The sequence below is a fragment of the Alnus glutinosa genome, chromosome 13 (assembly GCF_958979055.1).
Source record: "Alnus glutinosa chromosome 13, dhAlnGlut1.1, whole genome shotgun sequence".
Lineage (NCBI taxonomy): Eukaryota > Viridiplantae > Streptophyta > Magnoliopsida > Fagales > Betulaceae > Alnus > Alnus glutinosa.
In genome coordinates this window covers 1,685,635-1,705,674 of record NC_084898.1, presented here as the reverse complement: position 1 = coordinate 1,705,674, position 20,040 = coordinate 1,685,635, and the positions used below count along the sequence as shown (strand labels likewise).

Genomic DNA, 20,040 nt, shown 5'->3' with positions numbered 1-20,040 from the left:
AAAGTGTCAATTTAGAGTATCTATATTTCAATTTTAACATTCCGTTAGAATTTTTCGTTAAATCCTATCAAAATTCTCAAAATACCAATTTTTTAAGGAAAAAAAATTCCAAGGGTTTAGGTGTTGGTTAAAATTTAACAAAATTTGCAAAAACACCATGCTTGAATATTTGAAAATTTTTATAAATTTTTTGAAAAAAAAAAACAAGAGTATTTTGAAAATTTTAATATGATTTTAACGGAAAATTCTGACGGATGGTTAAAATTGAAAAATTGACAATATATATTGACTTTTTTTTAAAAAAAAGTTTGAATACTTAATTACAAAAATGAGAAAGATAAAAAATTATAAATAGAGTTTTTCCAACTATAATTAATCCCCGACATAATATATAAACAAGTAAAAAAAAATCATCATTTTCATTAATATAATATTTAATACATTACTATTATAATAATAATAAAAAAAAATCATACAGTAAGCGGTAAGCCATCCATCCATGTGCATGCGTATACCATGGGCACATTCACCCACCGCCACATAATAGGATAAAACAGTCTTTTCACGATAACCACCACGGATAAAACCAAACTGTTCCAAGACTCTATTACCGAACAGTCATACGTACGTATTACATTACTACTATGTTTCCTGTTCGTGGGGTCAAAGGCTTTCCGTGAAGAAAAACACCTCCGTTAATCTCCTTTTTCGTAAAGTTTCTTTTCTGGGTACGAACTTCTCCTTATAATATTCTTCTCAAACTGTTGTCTTTTTGTTTTCTTTGGAATCAAATACTCAATCTTTCTGCAAGTTATGCTATGGTATGGATAAACTCTATGATTAATCTAAGTACTGTTGTTATTAGAGAATTCTAGCGAGACATGAAGTTTATTGGATTCATCGACTATGATTTTTGTCTGCTATAGTTTAATCTTTGATCTGGGCATAAGCTTGTTCTTCTCAACAAATCTTATTCAAGTACTTTGTAGTGGTTTTCTTGTTTTTGTTTTTGTTTTTGAGCTCGAGGGAGTAATTTTTTTTTGGTTAATTTTGAGATTTGAATGGAGAATCTTGGGGTTGATTTATCTACTTTAATGGGTCCAGATTTGTGTGCGTATTTATGTTCCTTAAACATTGTTGCATCTTGGGGATTTATATTTTGGTTTGTAATTAGGGATCATGGGAAGTTTTAAGTTCCTTTTGGTGTAAAATTCGATGTAATTTAATAGTGCAAGAAGATTATTAGGGTCATGAAGGGGGCAATAGGAACTATGCTGGAAATTGTGAAGTTATGCACAAAAGGATTTTTTGTGCAGATTGCTTAGGATTAGAATGGGGGAAAAGGGGTTTGTGTAGCTGACTGAAGGAGTTAGGGAAGATGCTTTCTGGAGTTAGGTTGAGTTTTATCTTTTCGGGAGTATTCTTCATCCAAGTATGTAATACCTAAGCATGCACCTGAACTTCTGCATTAAGGGGTAGTGACATAGTCAGGTGGTGGGATTATAGAATCTCCTTGGTGTTCATTTGATGCAATTTTTGGAGTATAGAATTTTCTATTTAAATGCAGACACTATTGAAAGAATCAACGAATTAGCATGATCTCATTTCATCTATTAGACTGAACTACTTTCTTGTGACTCATTGATGAAGCAGACACACCGTTTATGCTCTTTTACCATTGCCGTTAATTTAGAGACTCAAGTGCGGATAAAGGTTATATATCAAAAGATAAAACATCTATACACCATCTTTATTTTTCACTGTGGTTATTACGAAAGAAATATTTGTCTGTCACTCCATCAATATATAGTCCTACTCAGAAAGTGTAGCAAATGGTGCATTGCTAATTATTGTATGCTGATTTGAAGTTATTTGTTTGGAGATTGGTCATCCAATACATTCTCCTTTCTTATTTTGTTCTGATTTAATCTTGCACTGTCTTGTGGAACATAAAGTTATAGCTTCATGGATGATGCTATTGGGAAGATAAAGGTTATCCCGGATCACTTTAAAGCTTCAACAACTAGTGTGGATTCTCATCAGAACAGAACTTCATCTTTGTCACAACAATCTGATAAATTCTTGGAGGTATTTTATTTTGTTGGAAAAAAAAGTATTAGAAACTAAACAAAGAACTTTGAGATTTTTATTTCATAATGATTTAGTCTTCTTTATCTGGTTTAGCATAGCTCTCATAGCTGGACTCGAAGACAATTAAGGAGTGCTGCATTCATGTTGAATATGTTTTCTTTCAAAGGGCTGGCATGGGGTTCTAGCACCAATGGTCAGGAAAAGGTTGATTGAACAGATTTTTAGCAGTTGCCAGTTTATAAAGGTGAATTTTCCACGTTTCCTTACCATCACAGTTTTTTTCTGGTTGCAGGTTGAGCTATCTAAGGCAGAAGTAGAGTCACTTAGATCAGAACTTGCTGATTTAGAAGAGAGGGAAGCTCACTTGAAAGCTCAGTAAGGACGACTTCATACTTGAGTTTGGAACTATGATCTGCCTTTTTGCTAAGAAATAAGTATGTACAATTCCACTTGGCCTTGTCTTGGGTGGTAAACTGGTGGATAGAGGTTAGGACAAGTCTTTAGATTCTAATGTTGCCAAGAAAGTGAAATTTGTACGATTTGATTGATTCATTGCAATCTTACTTAACTTTGCTTGGTCCTTGATTGTGTCTTTACTAAAGAAGTCACAGTGACACAACCGAAACATAATGATATGGCCTTATGTGTTTGGGTTCATTAGTTTTGGACTTTGAGTGATATGTATGTATGTGTAACAGCTTCTATTGGAAGCAATTCTTTCTTTAATTTCTTCTTCTAGTTTCTGACTGTTGACTTTTCTCAGTGAAATAGACAATAAGGTTGCATTTTTTCAGTAAAATATTCTGTTTTCTTTGTATTTACACTGGAATTGTTCTAACTTATGCAGGTTGGAACATGTTGATGAAATCTTGCGGTCTGCTCGTCTGTCTGGTTATTTGTACATTCGAACTGTAATGACTATTTTCACTTCACAAATGTTGCTTTGCATCTTTTCATAACGTACTATTTTGTCCACCTCACCATCTTAATTAACGACTGGCCTATTATTTTTATTTTTTATCAAACAGAGGTGGACAGCACTTCCAGGAGAACCTCCCCCTTTAGATGATACTGATGTTGATGACTGGCTTCCTCGCTTTACGGTCCTTCATGGACCGTGTATATTCTTCTATCTTTTATCCACAGGTTTTTATCGATATTCCCTTTTTTCTTGACTTTTTGATTTATTGCTAATTGGTATGTTATTGTTATGAAAGCTCTGTCGTGCAGTTGTGCTTGCAATATGTCAGGGCAACTAATACTTCTTGTCCAATGACTTCCTTTGCAAAATTTTTATTTCATGAACTGGGTTGACCATTAAGATATTGTAGCTTTGGAAAACCTCAGTGGTTTAAATAGTATATATAGCATTGAAAACCTCCTTTTGTAAGAAAGATGTTATAAGATGTTTTAAATTTTTAATTGTCATAACTTGCTCAAAAGAAATTATGCTTATATGTTAACTACTTTAGCTCTCGGTTGCTCTGCTTATTTTGGTGATGTGTACTAAAAGTATCGTCTACCCTTATCTAAGTTCACTTTAATTTACTCATTTGAGAGCAAAACTAACTTTCATTTATTAGATTGTTAGGATTATCTGATATGATTAATCATGATAGATTTTGATCTAGGTAGTGAATAGCCTTGCATGGGACATCGATTTGGAGTTTGAGATGAATTTTTTGATAAGCATTAATTTCATTGAAAAAGCCCCTTCAGTGAGCTAAAAATCAAATGCAGACTAAAATATGATGTCCAACCTTATCCAGAACAATATATGATTTCCTTGCTGATTACAAATAACTTTTATGCAGATCTGAGCCCTCAAGACTCCACCCTCCTATCTGACATTGTTGAAATAGGTCCTCTACCAAGCTTTACACGAGAAGATGAGGGGACACGATATGCCTTTTATGTCTTAACTCGTCAAGGACTGAGATATGAGTGCTCAAGTATTTCTAAGACTCAGGTATGCCAAGTAATTTGAGTAAGTCTGGTAATTTGTTGTTTGCTTTGCTGAGTTGAGTGATATTTAGCATCATCTACAAGCCATTGTCCACAAAAATATTTGTAAATTGTTTTGTGGTCGTAAAAGTATTCTGTCCTTGAATGATTATTGGAAATTTAAGTTTTAGAGTGTGTAAACGGTGAATTAGCTTTGGAAAACTCGTCTCCCTAGGTTCTGTTAAATGCTATTGCAGACAATTAAGACAACCAAAACGTAGTTTTGATTATCATGTTACTGTTTACCTTTCTTCATGATAAAGTGCTACGCCATGCGAGGGAGGGGGCATAACATTTAATTGGAATTGAGTTACAAAACATGTTTATATGTGTTGCATATGCACAGGTATACTTGCATCTATTTGATCCTTCATACATGCTTGTGCTTGCAGGCATATTTTTGTCCGGTTTCGTTTGATATTTATCCATAGTCAAGTGTGAATGTCAAATGTGATTGCTTCCACAATCTCAATATTATGAAAAATTGGTTTTCTTTAATGTGGATAATCTGTATTATGTAATTATTTGAAGCCCATGGAAATGGAATCGTAATTTCTAAGTGACCAGGGAAAAAACTCCCTGATTTTAATTCTCTTCATTTTAATAGATATTGAATTATGAAGTACCTGTTGCATAGCGGCATCTAGTGCGTCTTGCAAATTTCACTCTGATAATCATTTTTTTTTCATTCTAATTTGAATTTACTCCCCGCACTCTTTATTCAGGTGGACTCTTGGTTGTCAGCATTACAAACTGACTGCAAATCGGGTTCTGGTACAACAGCTCCCAATGGTTTGACTGAGACGTAACATCATCTACGCATTTGTAGCAGTAAGTTGTACATAGCTAGAAATTAAATTCATACCTTGACTTCATACAAATTTGGATGTAATGTCTGGAAATATATTCATTACTTTTCTGTACATAAGATACATAGATTTTACTTGAATAACAGACAATATTTTACTTTTGGTTTCTGACACTTTTGTTTCACTAGTTATACAGACTCATAACTGAAGTGAACTTGCATTTGCTAGACATCTGTACTGGGTTTCTTTGCCATGTAATGAAACCATATTGTAAATATATATTCAAAACATATTGTAAATGGCCTGAGGAATTGGTCTGTGACTTGGTCATGACTCATGGGTTCTTAGGTTTTCTCTTTAGTTCTGAAGCAGTACTTTGAGAAGAGATGCTTGGTTTCCTTTTTTTTTTTTTTTCCTTATATATATATTTTTTTAAATAAAACTTTTGTAAATTTTGAAACATCAAGTGAATGAATTGGGGTAGCAGAATCGTTCAACTTTATCCTGAGTGTCGTTAAAGCAAATCAGATTGTGGGATAAAGGGCTTCTCTAGAACCTTTTCTGACAAACGCTGCAAGTTGTCCACACTATTTGATTATGGTTGATATTATTCCTTTTCACAAGAAAGGTCATGCAAGAACTTCTTGAACAGAAGGATGGTATAAATTATGCCATTCCAGAGGAGCAAGCTCTTCTGGGATTTTCCTTTTTGTCTGTCAATGACCAAACAACTGTATAATCATAATGTCTCTACTTTTCCTTTCTCTTGTTGAGTAAAGAATGACTATGGCAACTTCATATTTTACCACTGGTGATGCACAAATAGCATAAACACCATTTCACCATTCCCCCTTTATTGACACCAAAGTTAATATCACATTTGCATAGAACAACCTATGCAAAAGGCAAAACGCAAAATATTGGCTTATGGGGTTATTAGAATTTAATTTTAAGAGTCACTGACTCCACTGGTATTGTCTTTGACAATTTAATATATAGGCGATTATCCTAGAGTATTCTAATAAATGGTTGTTTTCCTAGATTATGTTAGGTAAGTCAATAAATGGGTGTTGCCTTAGGGTTAGTCACGAGTCTATTTAAGCATGATTTGTATTCCAATGAAATGAGATTTGATGGAATATAATTATGATAAAGTGATTTTCTCTCTCATTCTCCTACTCTTCTCCCCTCTTCTCTCTCTCTCTCTCTCTCTCTCTCCCCCTAGCTTTTCTCTCTTTCTAGCTTCCTTCTCTCTCATCTCTTAGCTTTTTTGCCCTAATTTTACCCTAATTCCTCTGTGTATTTTCGTGACTATTATTTGTCCCGCATCAGCAACCTTTTGGCAAAGCTATTCTTTGTCTTTTACATTTCAAGTGAACGTCGAACGAGGTTCATTGCCTACTTCTAAATCTCATCCAAGTTTTGGTATTTTCGTAAAGTTCATTGTAGTGTCAATTGGTCTGCGTATAACCTAGTTAGATTGGATGTCTATATTGACCAAAGTGTGGTTAGCTTTGCCCCTTTTCTCTTTTTGGTTGCTTCTCTTTCTCTATCATTTGCTCAGGAAAAAGAAAAAGAAAGATTGTGTAGGTTATGAAAGGAAGCTATCAAAGCATCAAAAATTGCATGCAAAAAGTGGAATAGCAATGCTTTTCTTCTCTTGGAGGGAGTAAAATGACAAAATATATAGCTTGTTTATAGCTCGAATCAATAAGAGAATCATTACAAACTATAGTTAATCTCAAGCTTAACAAACACGATGTTGTTTTTCAAGGTAAAGCTTTAGATTTCCTTGTCTGTAAAGGGTGACAACCATGTTTCCAGGCTGAAGTCTCATTCTACTTTGGAGAGCAAAAGTTTCTCAGCCTCTCAGCCAATCGAATGGTCCACGCTTTATATACCTCGTGGATCACAAAGTATAGAGTGAGTTGCACAATGTTTGAAATGGAAGGATCCGGATCCGGATCCGTTCCAATTAATTAGTCATATTTCATGCAATACAAACAGCCCGACGAAAAAAGCAGATGTGGGGTTCATCTGTTCCGAACAGGTTAGCCCTGCACTCCAGATTATTGAGGACAAGTGAGCCTTGTACTTGTCATTTATGTAGAAAAGTCCTTCTACACATGAGTCTCTCATCCTCCCTTCATCCCCCTTTGATGATAAAAAAATTGATTTTTATTAAAAAGTTGTCTCTGATGTGACATCAGAGACAACTTTTTTCTTAAAATTAATTTTTTTAAGGAAAAGAGGGTGATGAAGGGAGGATGAGAGACTCATCTTTAGCATTCTCCTATGTAGAGATAGCAAAAGCAGGGTTTCTCTGTCCCGAGCAACTGAACCATACACCTGTCCGCTTTATGAGATTGCCCATATTGTATACAGCTAATTGTACGCCCTTTTTTTTTTTTCGAAATAGAAAATGAAAAACAAAAATTCTACATTTGCTCTCACAATTAATAGTGACTCCTGATTATTTTTACAATATATTCTCAAAATTTTGATAGTTATTTTTAAATTAAATAATTTAGATTTTACTATCTCAACCTTTAATTACTTTTTATGATTGTAAGTACCTGAAAGTATGAAAATTCAAGTTCATGTAATATTTTTCTGACTAAAATATTTTTCTCATCCTCGAGGAAAACAGCAACTGTCATAATTTTTTTCTTAGAAACTCATCCAAGTATCAAAATTACAATCATAAAAAGTATTTAAAGGGTTAAGGCAGGGAATAGGTGCTTTTTGTCTACTCTACTTGACCTTCAAGTGTTTTTGTTTTTTTTTTTTTACATGTTCACATAAGAGGGGGAATGAGAATTCGAACTAGAGACCTCCGCTTCATGAGGCGTGGTCCCTAACCGATTGAGCTACCATTTGAAGACAACCTTCAAGTGTTTATAAATAGAAAGAAGCTTCCTAATTGCCTTTCTATTGACAATGTTGCCAAAAATGAGAAGTTTCCTCCACGAGAATATGGCTTACATCCAGATATATAAATGACTTAAATATCTCCGGTTAAAAATTTAGACAGTAAAGATTTAGGGTTCGTTTGGGTTTGTAATTTTAAAATGTGCGATTTAAAATAATGATTTTAAAACGTGCGATTTGAAAAAGTGATTTTTAAAAATGCAATTAAGTGTTTGACAAAATCGCAAATTATCCTTTAAAATTATGCATTTTTAAGAAAGCATCATATTATCTGCGATTTGAAAAAACAGATTTTCTGCGTTTCTAAATCGCAATTTTTAAAAACGCAGTTCTCAAATGATTTATGTTCTGCGATTTGGTTTAAAATCGCATTTATTATCTACGAAATCACAATCTCAAACGCACCCTTAATGATAAACAACATCGTCAGCCACCAAAAGCATAACAGACGTTGTGGTCGTCAACAACCAAAGATGCCGCTTTTTTTTCAAGATTTTCAAATTTAAATGGCCTAGATTAAATTTTATAAATTTAATGGTGTATACTATCACATTATTTAAAAGTAATCATATTTAAATTAAATTATTAAATTTCTTTCACATCAATATTGATCACTCTTAAAATATTATAACATATAAGTACCGAAGTTGTTAAATATTAAATTGATTCAAATGATAAATTAACATAGTTTTCTCAATCAACCAAAAAAATCCGTTTACGGACGGTTTCGGACTTTCGGGTAGGGTTTGACCTGACCACCAAAAAGGAAACCCAATCTCCATCTCACACGTCGTACCTCTTTCTCTCTCTCTCTCTCTCTCGTTTTCACTCGTTCCTCACTTCCCTCTTATCATTTCAGCGTCGCACTTCCATCCCAGAGCTCCAAGTTATTCCTAAGCTACCGAAAATGACGTCCCAGATTCTCCGATCTGTTTCCAAAGCCACCCGGTCGCTCCTCTCTGCCTCTAAGGGCTCTCGTTTCTACTCCGGTAAAATTTCTCAGCTTCACAGCCTGTTTCCATTTCTTTTTCTTTTTTCTTTTTCGAAGCATTTCTACGAATCTCTACTCAGACTACTCTCCATGAATTTTGGAGCTGAATCTCCGATCTGTGAAACCGTTATCGGTCTATATCGGAGTTTTACGCGTTATAGAATCCCGCTAATCATGACAACAAAAGTGGGTGGTTAGTATAACGTTGTTTGGTCCGAACATCGGAACACGTAGGTTGTCCCAACGTCTAATCTCGAGGGGCCAAACGGGCTCTATGTCTCATTAGGAGAAAGAAAGTAGACCCAGTTATTTTTTATTTTTTTTCAATAAAGTCGTTAAGGAAAAGTTTACCTGAATGTTTTTTTTTTTTTTTTGTTTTTAGTGGATCCTCATCATCATTTCGCGGGAAAAACTTTATCAGGAATTGATTTCCATGAAAATCAATTGGTATAGTGGCCAAAAATAATAAAATTTAGAAAGGACAAAAAATAGTGCTTTTGAAGAGAGCTTAGTAGTTGGTAAAGTGCTTTTGATATTCTTTGAAGTTGAAGTTCTTGAAGTACGTGACTGCTTTTTGGATATTTGTAATTTTGACGTATTTGTGTGTGCAAGATTTCTCTTTGACGATACTGAGTTGTTGTCGTATTGGCAGAGGGGCGAGCCGTAGCGGCTGTGGCGGCAATGTCGTTGAGAGGGACGGTGCCGTTTCTAGCTTCGAATTATGGGAAGGCCGGTTCTGAGAATATGACTAGGGAATGGATTTCAGGAGCCCTTGCTGTTTCTGCAGCAGGTTCTGACAACGATACCCGTCTTTTTTCTGATTTTCGATGCCTTTGTTTGTGGATAGTGGTACTTTCAATTGGGTATAATCCCTTTTGAATTGATTTTAAGAATGTGACTGCATACATGTGTGTTTGCATTTGCGTATATATGCTTGAAGGTATAATAAAAATACTTTCAATGTGGGATTTGGGTTGTTTTGTTAGTGGATAATTGACGATTGTATATTTCGTGGGATTGAAACGAAACCCATCCTTTCTGGTTTTCGATCCGTTAGTGATACTTTTAATTGATTATGATCAATCCCTTGTACATGTATGTGTTTGTGCATGCGAATTTGTTTGAAAGTATAATGATGGTCCTTCTTTTTGGATTTGGGTTGTTTTGTTAGTGGATAATCAACGACTGTATTTTTCATGGGAATAAAACATATGATGGCTTGAATGTAGAAGCTATGAGCAGAGGATCAGTGTTTGTAAGTTCGTATATTTTTTTGAAGGTATAGTAATGTTAGGACTTAGATTGTTTTGTCAGTGGATAATTGACAATTTTACTTTTCATGGGCGTGAGCAGAGGCTCAGTATTTGTAAGTTGGGGTGGAAGGAAGAGGAACATTGTCCCTTGCTAAAGTTTAGCATTGTTGCTTCTGGGACCTCATCTAGAGCAATTATACCGTGCTTGAGCATGGTAATGGGTCGAAATCTTTTGCTTGGATGTAGCCTAGACTTGACTACCTTCCTGAATTTCCCGACATTATAATTTATACCGGTATCCCCTCACTCTGAACATTTTTCAGCTACTATTGTTTGTACTTCTGCATTGATCAAATTTCATGTTCATCCTTTTATGGACTGTGTGTGTGTGTGTGTGTGATGCATGCCAACATACTGGCATGCGCGTTTAAACATTCCTTTATTCTTATGTGGAATCTTGAGAGAATATCCAACAAGAGTTATGGGTCACTTTTACTACCAGCACATCATTATCTTACAGCTTGTGTGTGTGTGTGTGTGTGCACATCATTATCTTACAGCTTGTGTGTGTGTGTGTGTGTGTGTGTGTGATGCATGCCAACATACTGGCATGCGCGTTTAAACATTCCTTTATTCTTATGTGGAATCTTGTGTGTGTGTGTGATGCATGCCAACATACTGGCATGCGCGTTTAAACATTCCTTTATTCTTATGTGGAATCTTGAGAGAATATCCAACAAGAGTTATGGGTCACTTTTACTACCAGCACATCATTATCTTACAGCTTAACTTTGTAAAGTGGGACTACTGTTACATATCAGTCATGTATATCACTGACTGGTTAAGATTTCAGCAATTGAAGATTTAAGGGGAGTATCTGGTAGGGACACCAAACACAAGCCACCGATCACATGTATTGATGTCGACGTCAAAGGATGGCCCAACCCATGAATTTGTGGTTGGGTGATTGAGAGCTAGAGATATCATTTTGGGCATCTTTGCTATTTTCACATTTTATTTGTTTTACAGACTGGTTATGTTATTTTAGTGAGCTGTCATCTCAAGTCTCACTAGGATCAAGGGTTGGGCTTTAATCTCTAGTCTATTTAAGCATAATTTTGTGCTGGGATTATTAGCTTTGGATGAATTAAAATTTGATCGACTGTTTGTTGTTTTCTCCCTTGTGTCTTCTCTCTCTCATTGCTTCTTTCTTGTCTCCTCTTCTCTAATCTACTTTTCTCTCTTCAACTTTTCTTCTCAATTTCTTGTCGTTGTCTTTGTGTTCTTTTGATTGCATGATCTTGTGTTTAGTTTTTCCCTTTTTCTCTCTTTTCCAATTTTGGATCATAATTTTTCCTTTGTTGTTTTTCTTTTCTTTCTAATTGTAGCTTACATGCTCCAGGAGCAGGAGGCACATGCTGCAGAGGTGCTTTACTATCCATTTTATTTCTTATCTATTTTACAGTTACCCCTACTCTATAATTCCTTTAATTTTCGCTGTGCTTAATGAAAAATTATGTTAATTTTCTTCTCTATTCAGAATGAGCGCACTTTCATTGCTATCAAGCCTGATGGAGTGCAAAGAGGGCTGGTAAGATACCATTAGACTTGTTGCATACTTTTTTAATAACCTGTTCAGATTGCATAAAATGAATTTTTTTCTTTTGTAAGGCAACATGTTGATACTGGTTTCTATATCTCTACACCCGCTTTCTCCCTCTTTGCCTACCCCAACTTCCCTCCTATCCCTCCTCCCCTTGTGGAGTTGTTGTGTTGGTCTTTTTAAGATGGGGGCTGGATATCTATCTCATTTGTGACATTGTTGTATTCCAGATTGCAGAAATCATATCTCGTTTCGAGCGGAAAGGGTTTAAGCTCGTGGCCATTAAAATAGTGGTTCCTTCAAAGGGATTTGCAGAGAAGCATTATCATGATCTGAAGGAAAGACCTTTCTTCAATGGCCTGTGCGACTTTCTTAGCTCTGGCCCTGTTATTGCAATGGTTAGAAGAACTATAAGTTTATAACTCTCTCATCTTAATAGACAATAAGTACTACAACTTTGAGCTAGCTAAACTCCGATTCTTCTGACTCCCTCTACAGGTCTGGGAAGGAGAGGGAGTGATTAAGTATGGTCGAAAGCTGATTGGAGCTACAGATCCACAGAAATCTGAACCTGGAACCATCAGAGGTGATCTAGCTGTTGTAGTTGGAAGGTACTGGTTTGAACGATTCACAGTTTTTGGTTTCTTCAATTTCACTATTTAGTCTTTCATATCTTGATTCTTTACTTTGCCTATCTGCATTCTGTTTTTGCCACTTCTGAATATTCCATTTAATTTACTACTTCTTACTTTAAAGTAGCAAAGTATCAACCACCGAAGGTGGTGGCTTGTTGGTGGAGGGTAGGTCCTGAGGTCGAATCCCTAAATGGGAAGCACTTGGGATTATTGTCACACTGCCAGCCGGGTATTTATTAGTGCCTTAGTGGGGCTGGGTCAGGAATATGATTCAACTGGTTTGAGAGAGTGCCTGCAGGCCCCCTGCTGTGCGGGCCCCTTTAAGGTCCTCTTGTAATTGGTTCCCAGTGGCTAGGTGTTATCTTGATCACGTCCAAATAGAAAAGCCACTCCGGACACCCGGTCCTACCATTTTTACTCTGAAAAAAATAAAAAAAAGTAGCAAAGCATCAAGGGCCTGCTGCAGTTCTTTTGCTTTCCACATGTGTACAATGCTCATTACTCTTTTGTCATGATCCAACTGTTGTTGTTTGCCATGTAGAAACATCATCCATGGGAGTGACGGTCTAGAGACTGCCAAGGATGAAATCAATTTGTGGTTCAAACCAGAGGAGTTGGTTACTTACACAAGCAACTCAGAGAAGTGGGTCTATGGAGCCAACTGATAATGGATTTTTTTTGCCTTTTCTTTTCTTCTATTGAGTTAGGTCCCCCATGAAGAGTGGGGTTCGAAGCATAATTGATAAAACAATAATGTTTTTTTCTCTTGAGGTGAGAGTCATAGCACCGATTTGCTTCAAACAATTGGCAGATCTGAATTTTAGCAATAATTAGTTTCACCTCCTTTTGATTGGACTCCAATGATCAAATAAAGTAGTTTTACTCGTGTTCTTCATATGCAAGTTAATGTATGGAATTGATTAATTTTGCATGCATGTTATGCATATAATTTGGCGCCTTATGCCGGAGTATTATAAGTTTTACTACAAATATTTTACAAATTTGACGTGGCTACTCATATTTGGTGAAATGTTTAAGCTTTTTTGTTATTCGCTTTTCACATGGGTATAAAAGCTTAATCGATTCATCAATTATGGACCGCTACATTAAGTTTGTTACGAATTTATAATAAAAGTTATAATACTTCAAATATTTTCTTAATGAGTAGGTTAAGCTCTTAAATAAAAGTATCGATAAGCAAATCAGATTTTATTTCTACCAATATCATATTTAAAAATGCAAAGACATCAATTTAATAAATTAAGTCGGAAGAGTTGAGGACTTTCTTTCGACCTAATTTGAAAGAAGGCTTTTGTCATTAGCCTATACTTCTTCCTTTTTTATTATTAAAAAAATATATATATATTATCCCCTTGACTACTATGGATTTGAAGATTGAGTTAAAAATTTGGGATAATTGCACCGTTGGTCCCTGTGGTATACCATAATTATTTTTCACTTCCTATGGTTTAAAAATTTCATGGGAGGTCCTCGTGATATGCAATAATTACAAATTGATCCCTAGCGTCAAATTCTGTTAAAATTTTTAACAGATTCCGTCAAATGCCACGTCAGCGACACGTGTCCACAGTTAAAAAAAATAAAAATACTTAATTTTTAAAAAAAAAATTCAAAAAAAAAACAAAAACAAAAAAAAAAATGCTGAAGGGGCCGGCCACCCCTTTGGGGGTGGCCTGGCCGCCCCCAGCCACTGGGGGCGGCGCGCGGCCACCCCCAGTGGCTGGGGGCGGTTTGGGGGTGGCCGGCCCCTTCAGCATTTTTTTTTTTTGTTTTTTTGAATTTTTTTTTGAATTTTTTTTTTTCAAAATAAGTATTTTTATTTTTTTTAATAATTTTTTATTTTTTTATTACAGTGGACACGTGTCGCCATCTTATTGGCGACACGTGTCGCTGACGTGGCATTTGACGGAATCTGTTAAAATTTTTAACAGAATTTGACGTCAGGGATCGATTTGTAATTATTGCATATCACGAGGACCTCCCATGAACTTTTTAAACCATAGGGAGTGAAAAATAATTATGGTATACCACAGGGACCAACGGTGCAATTATCCCTAAAAATTTTCATATATTTAATTAAAAATGTATATGAAGATGACACGTGCTAAAAAGACAATAGACGAAGACAAATGGTCTATAAAAATGTATAAGCTCGAGTGAGCCTCACGCATATACGCGGTATCTCCAGCTAAGCGGACTCGAAACCCTATTATCAAATACGGTTTAAATATTGGTTCCCGATTCGCAATTGAAATCCGACGCTCACACGGCCTTCACACGTGCACACGCGCTTTCCCCATTTATAATCAGTAGCTTCGTGCGGAAGCTTTTCTGCGATCCGAAATTGTTTTCCGTGCTTTGGAAATCGTAACCCTAAATTTCACTCAAACCCTTCCTCTAGATTCCACTCAAAATCTCCGCTTGGAACTTCGAAGTTTTGCTCTCTAAATCGGTGAGTTTTGCTCCGGAGTTCTCTGTCTTTAAAACCCTAGCCCTAATTTTGTGTTTGATAATCAGGTTTTGATGTTTCTGCTTGTTATTTGTAACAATCGCATGTGAATGATGTGTTTGTCTTGGTGGGAAAGTGTTGAATGAAGAGCACAGAGTTTTGATTTTGATGTTCTTTCATTTCGTTTAGAATGTTCTGTTGAGGTTAAAGTCTTTAGCGCTTTAGGTTTCAGAAGGCGGCGAAGAATATGAGATGAGAGTATACTGCTTTTTTGTTTGATTCTGTGGTAGGCGATGGTTGGTTTAGCCTTAATTTTTAGTTAATCGGGAAATATGATTGATTTTTGTAAGTCAAGGACAAAATTTTTGCTTACTTAACGGGTGAGTTTTGCTCTGTAATTCTGTCTTTGAAACCCTAGCTCTAATTTTGTGTTTGATAAATTTTGTTTTAATATATATTTATGCTTGATGTTTGTAATAATGGTATGTGAATTCTTTGTTTGCTTTGTGACAAAACGTGGAATAAAGATGATAGAGTTTTGGTTCTAATGTTCTTGTTGTTTTGGTTTAGCATCGAAGATTCAATTCAGGTCAGAGTCTTTGGTGCTTGAGGGTCAGAAAACGGGGAAGAATGTGAGATTAGAATATATCGCTTTTTTTGTTCTTTTCTGTTTGATTTTGCGGTAGGCGAGGCTTGGTTTAGCCTTAATCAGTTTTTAGATATTTGAGAAATATGCTTGATTTTTCAAAGTCCAGGACAGAAAAATTATTCTCTAAATCGGTGACTTTTGCTCTATAATTCTCCGTTTTTGAAACTGTAGCCCTAATTTTTATGTTCAATATTTTATTTTTAATGTTTCTGCTTCTTGTTTGTGATAATTGTATGTGAATCCTCTGTTTGCTTGGTGTGAAAATGTGGAATATGAAGATGATAGAATTTTGATTTTGATATTCTTGTTGATTTGGTTTCTCATTAAATATTCAGTCCAGCCTAAAGTCTTTCAGAAAGCGGTGAAGAATATGATATTAGAATATATTTCTTTTTTATTTTATTGTTTGATTTCGTGGTAGGCCATGCTTGGTTTTGCCGTAATCAATTTTTAGATAATTGGGAGATATGGTTATTTTTGTAAATATGGGAAATTGATCAAAATAGCTATTCTTCTTGGTTCTGGTTAAGACTACATGTTAAATTTTGATTTGTTATTTTATTTTTTCATGAGTGACTGACTTCTGTATTCTCTATCAGATGGCGACTAAACCTCTTACAAGTGAGGCAATTGCTATTACAGAGAAGAAAATGGACATGGCATTAGAAGACATTATCAAACTATCTAAAAACACCAAAACTAAACCTAAAAAGCAGCGTAGAGCTCCGGTAAGAAGCTTGTTTTGCGAAAGTGTGCTTACCACTCTTGATATCGTATGTCATTAAAGCTATATTGGGTGTCATGTTGTTAGCATAATAAATGAATCCTATGTCCATGCAGAACAAAAATCAGAAATCGTCAAATAATCTTCCTCAAGATAAATCAATGAAGGTGAAACGTTTTATGGACACAAGATCCTCACTTAGACAGGTATGTGGAGATTGCTGCTGAAGTGTGTTATTGGTTTATGTATATTTCCAGTGATCTCATGTTTCGTTGTTTAATTCAAATATGCTAATCAGGGGTTTTTAGCTCAGAGAAGGTCAAATTTCCAGGGGAACCATTTTCCTCTGGCAACTGAGGTTGCAAGAAAGGCTGCAGCTGCTCCACTTCGTAATAGAGCTTTCGGTCGTAACAGGGTGGCTAATTGGAATAAAGCAAGGTATTTCTTCTCAGTTGTAATTATTCTTCTATATAGCAAACACAAGGCTTGAACCTCAATTCTAGTGGCGATAATAACCATTTGTGATTTATCTAATGGGATTATTTAATTCTGGAATTATTGCAGGTAAATCATGGTTCTTCTATAGTATTGATCGCATCTGCCATGTGCTCTTGGTTAATGTTTATCAAATCGCATAATGTTGTGGAAGTCCTGCATATGATTTGTTTTCGACAGGAATCAGCCAATTTGGGAATGTTTCCAACTGTTGACTGTTTCCATTATGCCATCCAGGATGGCATGCCTGCATCATAACCTATATACATGTTGGGTGCAAAGTGCATCATAGTTTGAGTTGTGGACGCCTAATATGATTGTGGATATGCTTATTTGGAAGTTGGAATTTTGTTACTTGGATTGGTTGTTGAAGTGGTGGATTACAAGTGATAAACAGGGATATGACTGAAAGTAGATGGGTTAATGAAATTGTGAAATAAAGTCTGATAAGTGGAAGTTCATGCAACTGTTATGCAAAGATTGCTATCACACACTGGACAAGTTAACTTTATGCATGTTAAGTGGCTCATTGCTTTATTGGAAAAACTTTACATGTTTTGCGGTGTCAAATGGATGTTTTATAGTTACTGTAGTGAATGCAGCAGTCTCTACATTTCGTGGTTGTGACTCTGAGTGTATCTGGCGGTTATAGTTGTATCATGACATATATGGTTGTTCTTCCATGTGCTCCATGATTGAGATGTGATAGGTAGTGTTGGCCAATCCAATTTGCTCTGATCCTCTAACCAAGGAGTATTTTTGGCCTACAGACATTTTGATCATTTATCTGAATTGGGAAGATAATGCTGTGGGATGGACACCCTTCATTCATAGGGTCACTTGTTCGGGAGGTTTCTGCTTTCTGGAACGTTTCTGCCTTTTCTAGTCCAACTGACTAACACTTCTTCCCTGCTTTTCTTGTTCTTTCTTGCCTGCTACCCCGGTGATTGGGTTTTCACCTGGCTTTATGCCACAGGATATATAACTAGAATGGAAACAAGAGTTGTATGTTTCTGGTTTTTGGGTAGAGCAAATTTGTTTGTTTGAGATAGCCAACTTGGGAGTTTGGGGTAGCTGAATGTCAAAGAGCATAGAGTTTGCCCGTTATTTATTTTCAAATTCCTTTAGCGGTTGGCAGCTGTGTTGGCAGTGTAGTTTGGTTTTCTTATAGTTTTACAAGGTGTGGAAATTGGATAACTCATCATCCTGCAAAAACTCTCATCGGTTCTGTGCGTGATTAGTTCACTTAATCTTCAAGACTTGATTTGGAAGTTTCCACGGCAAAGTCTCCTGTTTATTGAACTTAATGGAGAATAAGCCCCCTGTGGTTTGTCCCCAGTTCAGCTGTCATGTGGTTGTCTTTCTTTTCATTTCTGCTCGATCAGGGTCCAAGTTCTGAATCCAGATCGTGCTTTGTGATTGGAAAGAGCTTTTGCACAATATACTGCAGATCTCCACTTCTTGAAGTCACTTTTTTTCTGAAATGGTTTGTCTTAACTTTCTGTTAGTTGGAAATAATAGAATCTATGATGGTAAGTCACTTTACTCTCAACCAAGTAAACGTAAATCTGATGGCGGTGGTATAATTATTAGTCTGTATTGGTACGGGGCATCCTGAATACAACCTATTTCCCTTGTGGGACTCGGTTCTTGAAGGTAATTCCTTTTTAAGTCTTCAATCATTGTTTCTATTTCTGGGTGCAGGATTGGTGCTCCACCGGTCCAGAGGAGGGCTGCAAATGGAGACTTTGCTGCAAAGGTATTCCTTCTTAGTTCCATAGGAATTCCTCTCCTTGAGAATGATTTTTATGATATCATTGAGTTGGATCAGCAAGCTTTGGTAATTATAATATTTAAAATTGCACTATATACGGTTTGCCATTGAAGTAAAAGTCTTAAATCTCTCTTTATTTCCATTTTTTGCTACTAAATAAGATGGGAAAGAGGAGGGAAGAAAATAATTCAAAATTTTCCTCAATGGTTCACGAAAATTTTCTTTTCAAAATAGGTAAGGTTTGGAGAGTAAGTTGGTAGTGCGAACATAATTATCAAAAACAGAGAATATACTTTCTATTCTTTTATTTTTTATTTTCTTTACTTTCTCCCTGGCTTTAGTTCAAGGCCTCTGCGAGTTGCGTGGCCTTATGAGTAGCTTCATGTTGATGAGATTCATATGTTGTGTGCAGTCACCCAGGCGGCAACAGCAGCAGCAAGCGAATGCAGTGCTCAAGCCGAGATCTCAAACGCTGGACTCTCTGTTTGCAAACATGAAGGAGCAGAGGATGAGGATCATGTCACGCCAGAATAATGCTCCGCCACGGAATGTAGGTGGCTCGAGAATACCACCATGGGCAAGAGGTCGAGTGGGCAACTAATTCAATCTAGTGTGCCAGTTAGAATGGGTATCTTGGTGGAAGGACAAGTTCCAGTGATCATGTATATTTGGTCTGCTTGCATAACCCAGTTGATACAAGAGTTGGAGTTAGCCGAGAGTGTACCCAAATGCAGAATCTAGGGCTTCTCTCTTTTTCAAGTTATTTTTATTTTCATTTTCTACTCTCTTTTTAAAGTTGGTTCCTTTTCACTGTCAATGTATAGCACTTCTACGGTTTGTTGATGGTAATCCATGCTTTTGTTTTTTTGCACATTGATTTCGTAGCAATCTTTCTAGTTGACTTTGACAGCATCTGTACTTCCATATGGTCGGTCTTTTGCCTTTTACTGAGATGAATAGGTTTTGATTGTTTTCACTATCTTTCTTGTTTTTGCCTGGGTTTGACAAGTCCAGTGGATGACTGGACTTGGCTTCATTGCTTACTCCAACGGTCACCGATGGGTATTCTGCAGTGCTCATGGGTTGTAATGACAGGGGGCTATTGCAGATCGTCAAATCATGCTGTGGCAATCCAAGGTCTCTCCATGCTTCATTTGGCGGCTGGTTATGCCATGTGACGGCAGTTTATTTTGGTATTACTGCTGCAACGGGTAGAATTTGAGACTACCCATTAACAATGTTTCTATATCTTTTGAGATTAAGGTCCCATGTAATTTTAAAAATTGAGACCCGTCATTCAAAATGAATGGTCTGGAATTCGTGACGGAAGTCATAAAAATTAGTTTATTTAAAAAAATAAAAACAAAATAAGTAGATCAGTTTTTATTATTATTATTATTATTATTATTGTTAGTTGAAGTGGGGAAAAGGGGGAAAGAGAAAAATTATAGAGGACGGTCTTTACCACTCTTAAGAGTCTTAATCTTTAAAGCAAAAAAGAAATGAGAGTTTTTGGGAATGCCTTTAAACACCAAGTGGAAAGCGGCTTATTTTGCAATCGAATGTGCTTGAGAATTGGTATACCTAGAGACCTTAGAAGCCGTCTAGGAG

General features: G+C 36.0%; 2 protein-coding genes across 2 annotated transcripts; both read left to right on the top strand.

The window, feature by feature from the left end:
* Positions 1 to 722: 722 nt before the first annotated feature.
* On the top strand, positions 723 to 13,212 carry LOC133854542 (uncharacterized). The gene is made up of 16 exons (XM_062290777.1): positions 723 to 821; positions 1,956 to 2,088; positions 2,185 to 2,295; positions 2,384 to 2,466; positions 2,939 to 3,002; positions 3,120 to 3,237; positions 3,906 to 4,060; positions 4,821 to 4,900; positions 5,529 to 5,637; positions 8,524 to 8,824; positions 9,479 to 9,616; positions 11,468 to 11,505; positions 11,620 to 11,670; positions 11,913 to 12,080; positions 12,181 to 12,293; positions 12,859 to 13,212. Exons 1-16 carry the CDS (start codon positions 814 to 816, stop codon positions 12,980 to 12,982), a joined length of 1,794 nt encoding a protein of 597 aa, XP_062146761.1. The 5' UTR covers positions 723 to 813; the 3' UTR covers positions 12,983 to 13,212.
* Positions 13,213 to 14,622: 1,410 nt separating this feature from the next.
* Positions 14,623 to 19,300, top strand: LOC133854059 (uncharacterized). Its single transcript, XM_062290090.1, has 6 exons — positions 14,623 to 14,790; positions 16,036 to 16,164; positions 16,277 to 16,366; positions 16,459 to 16,598; positions 18,360 to 18,414; positions 18,842 to 19,300. Exons 2-6 carry the CDS (start codon positions 16,036 to 16,038, stop codon positions 19,028 to 19,030), a joined length of 603 nt encoding a protein of 200 aa, XP_062146074.1. The 5' UTR covers positions 14,623 to 14,790; the 3' UTR covers positions 19,031 to 19,300.
* Positions 19,301 to 20,040: the final 740 nt, after the last annotated feature.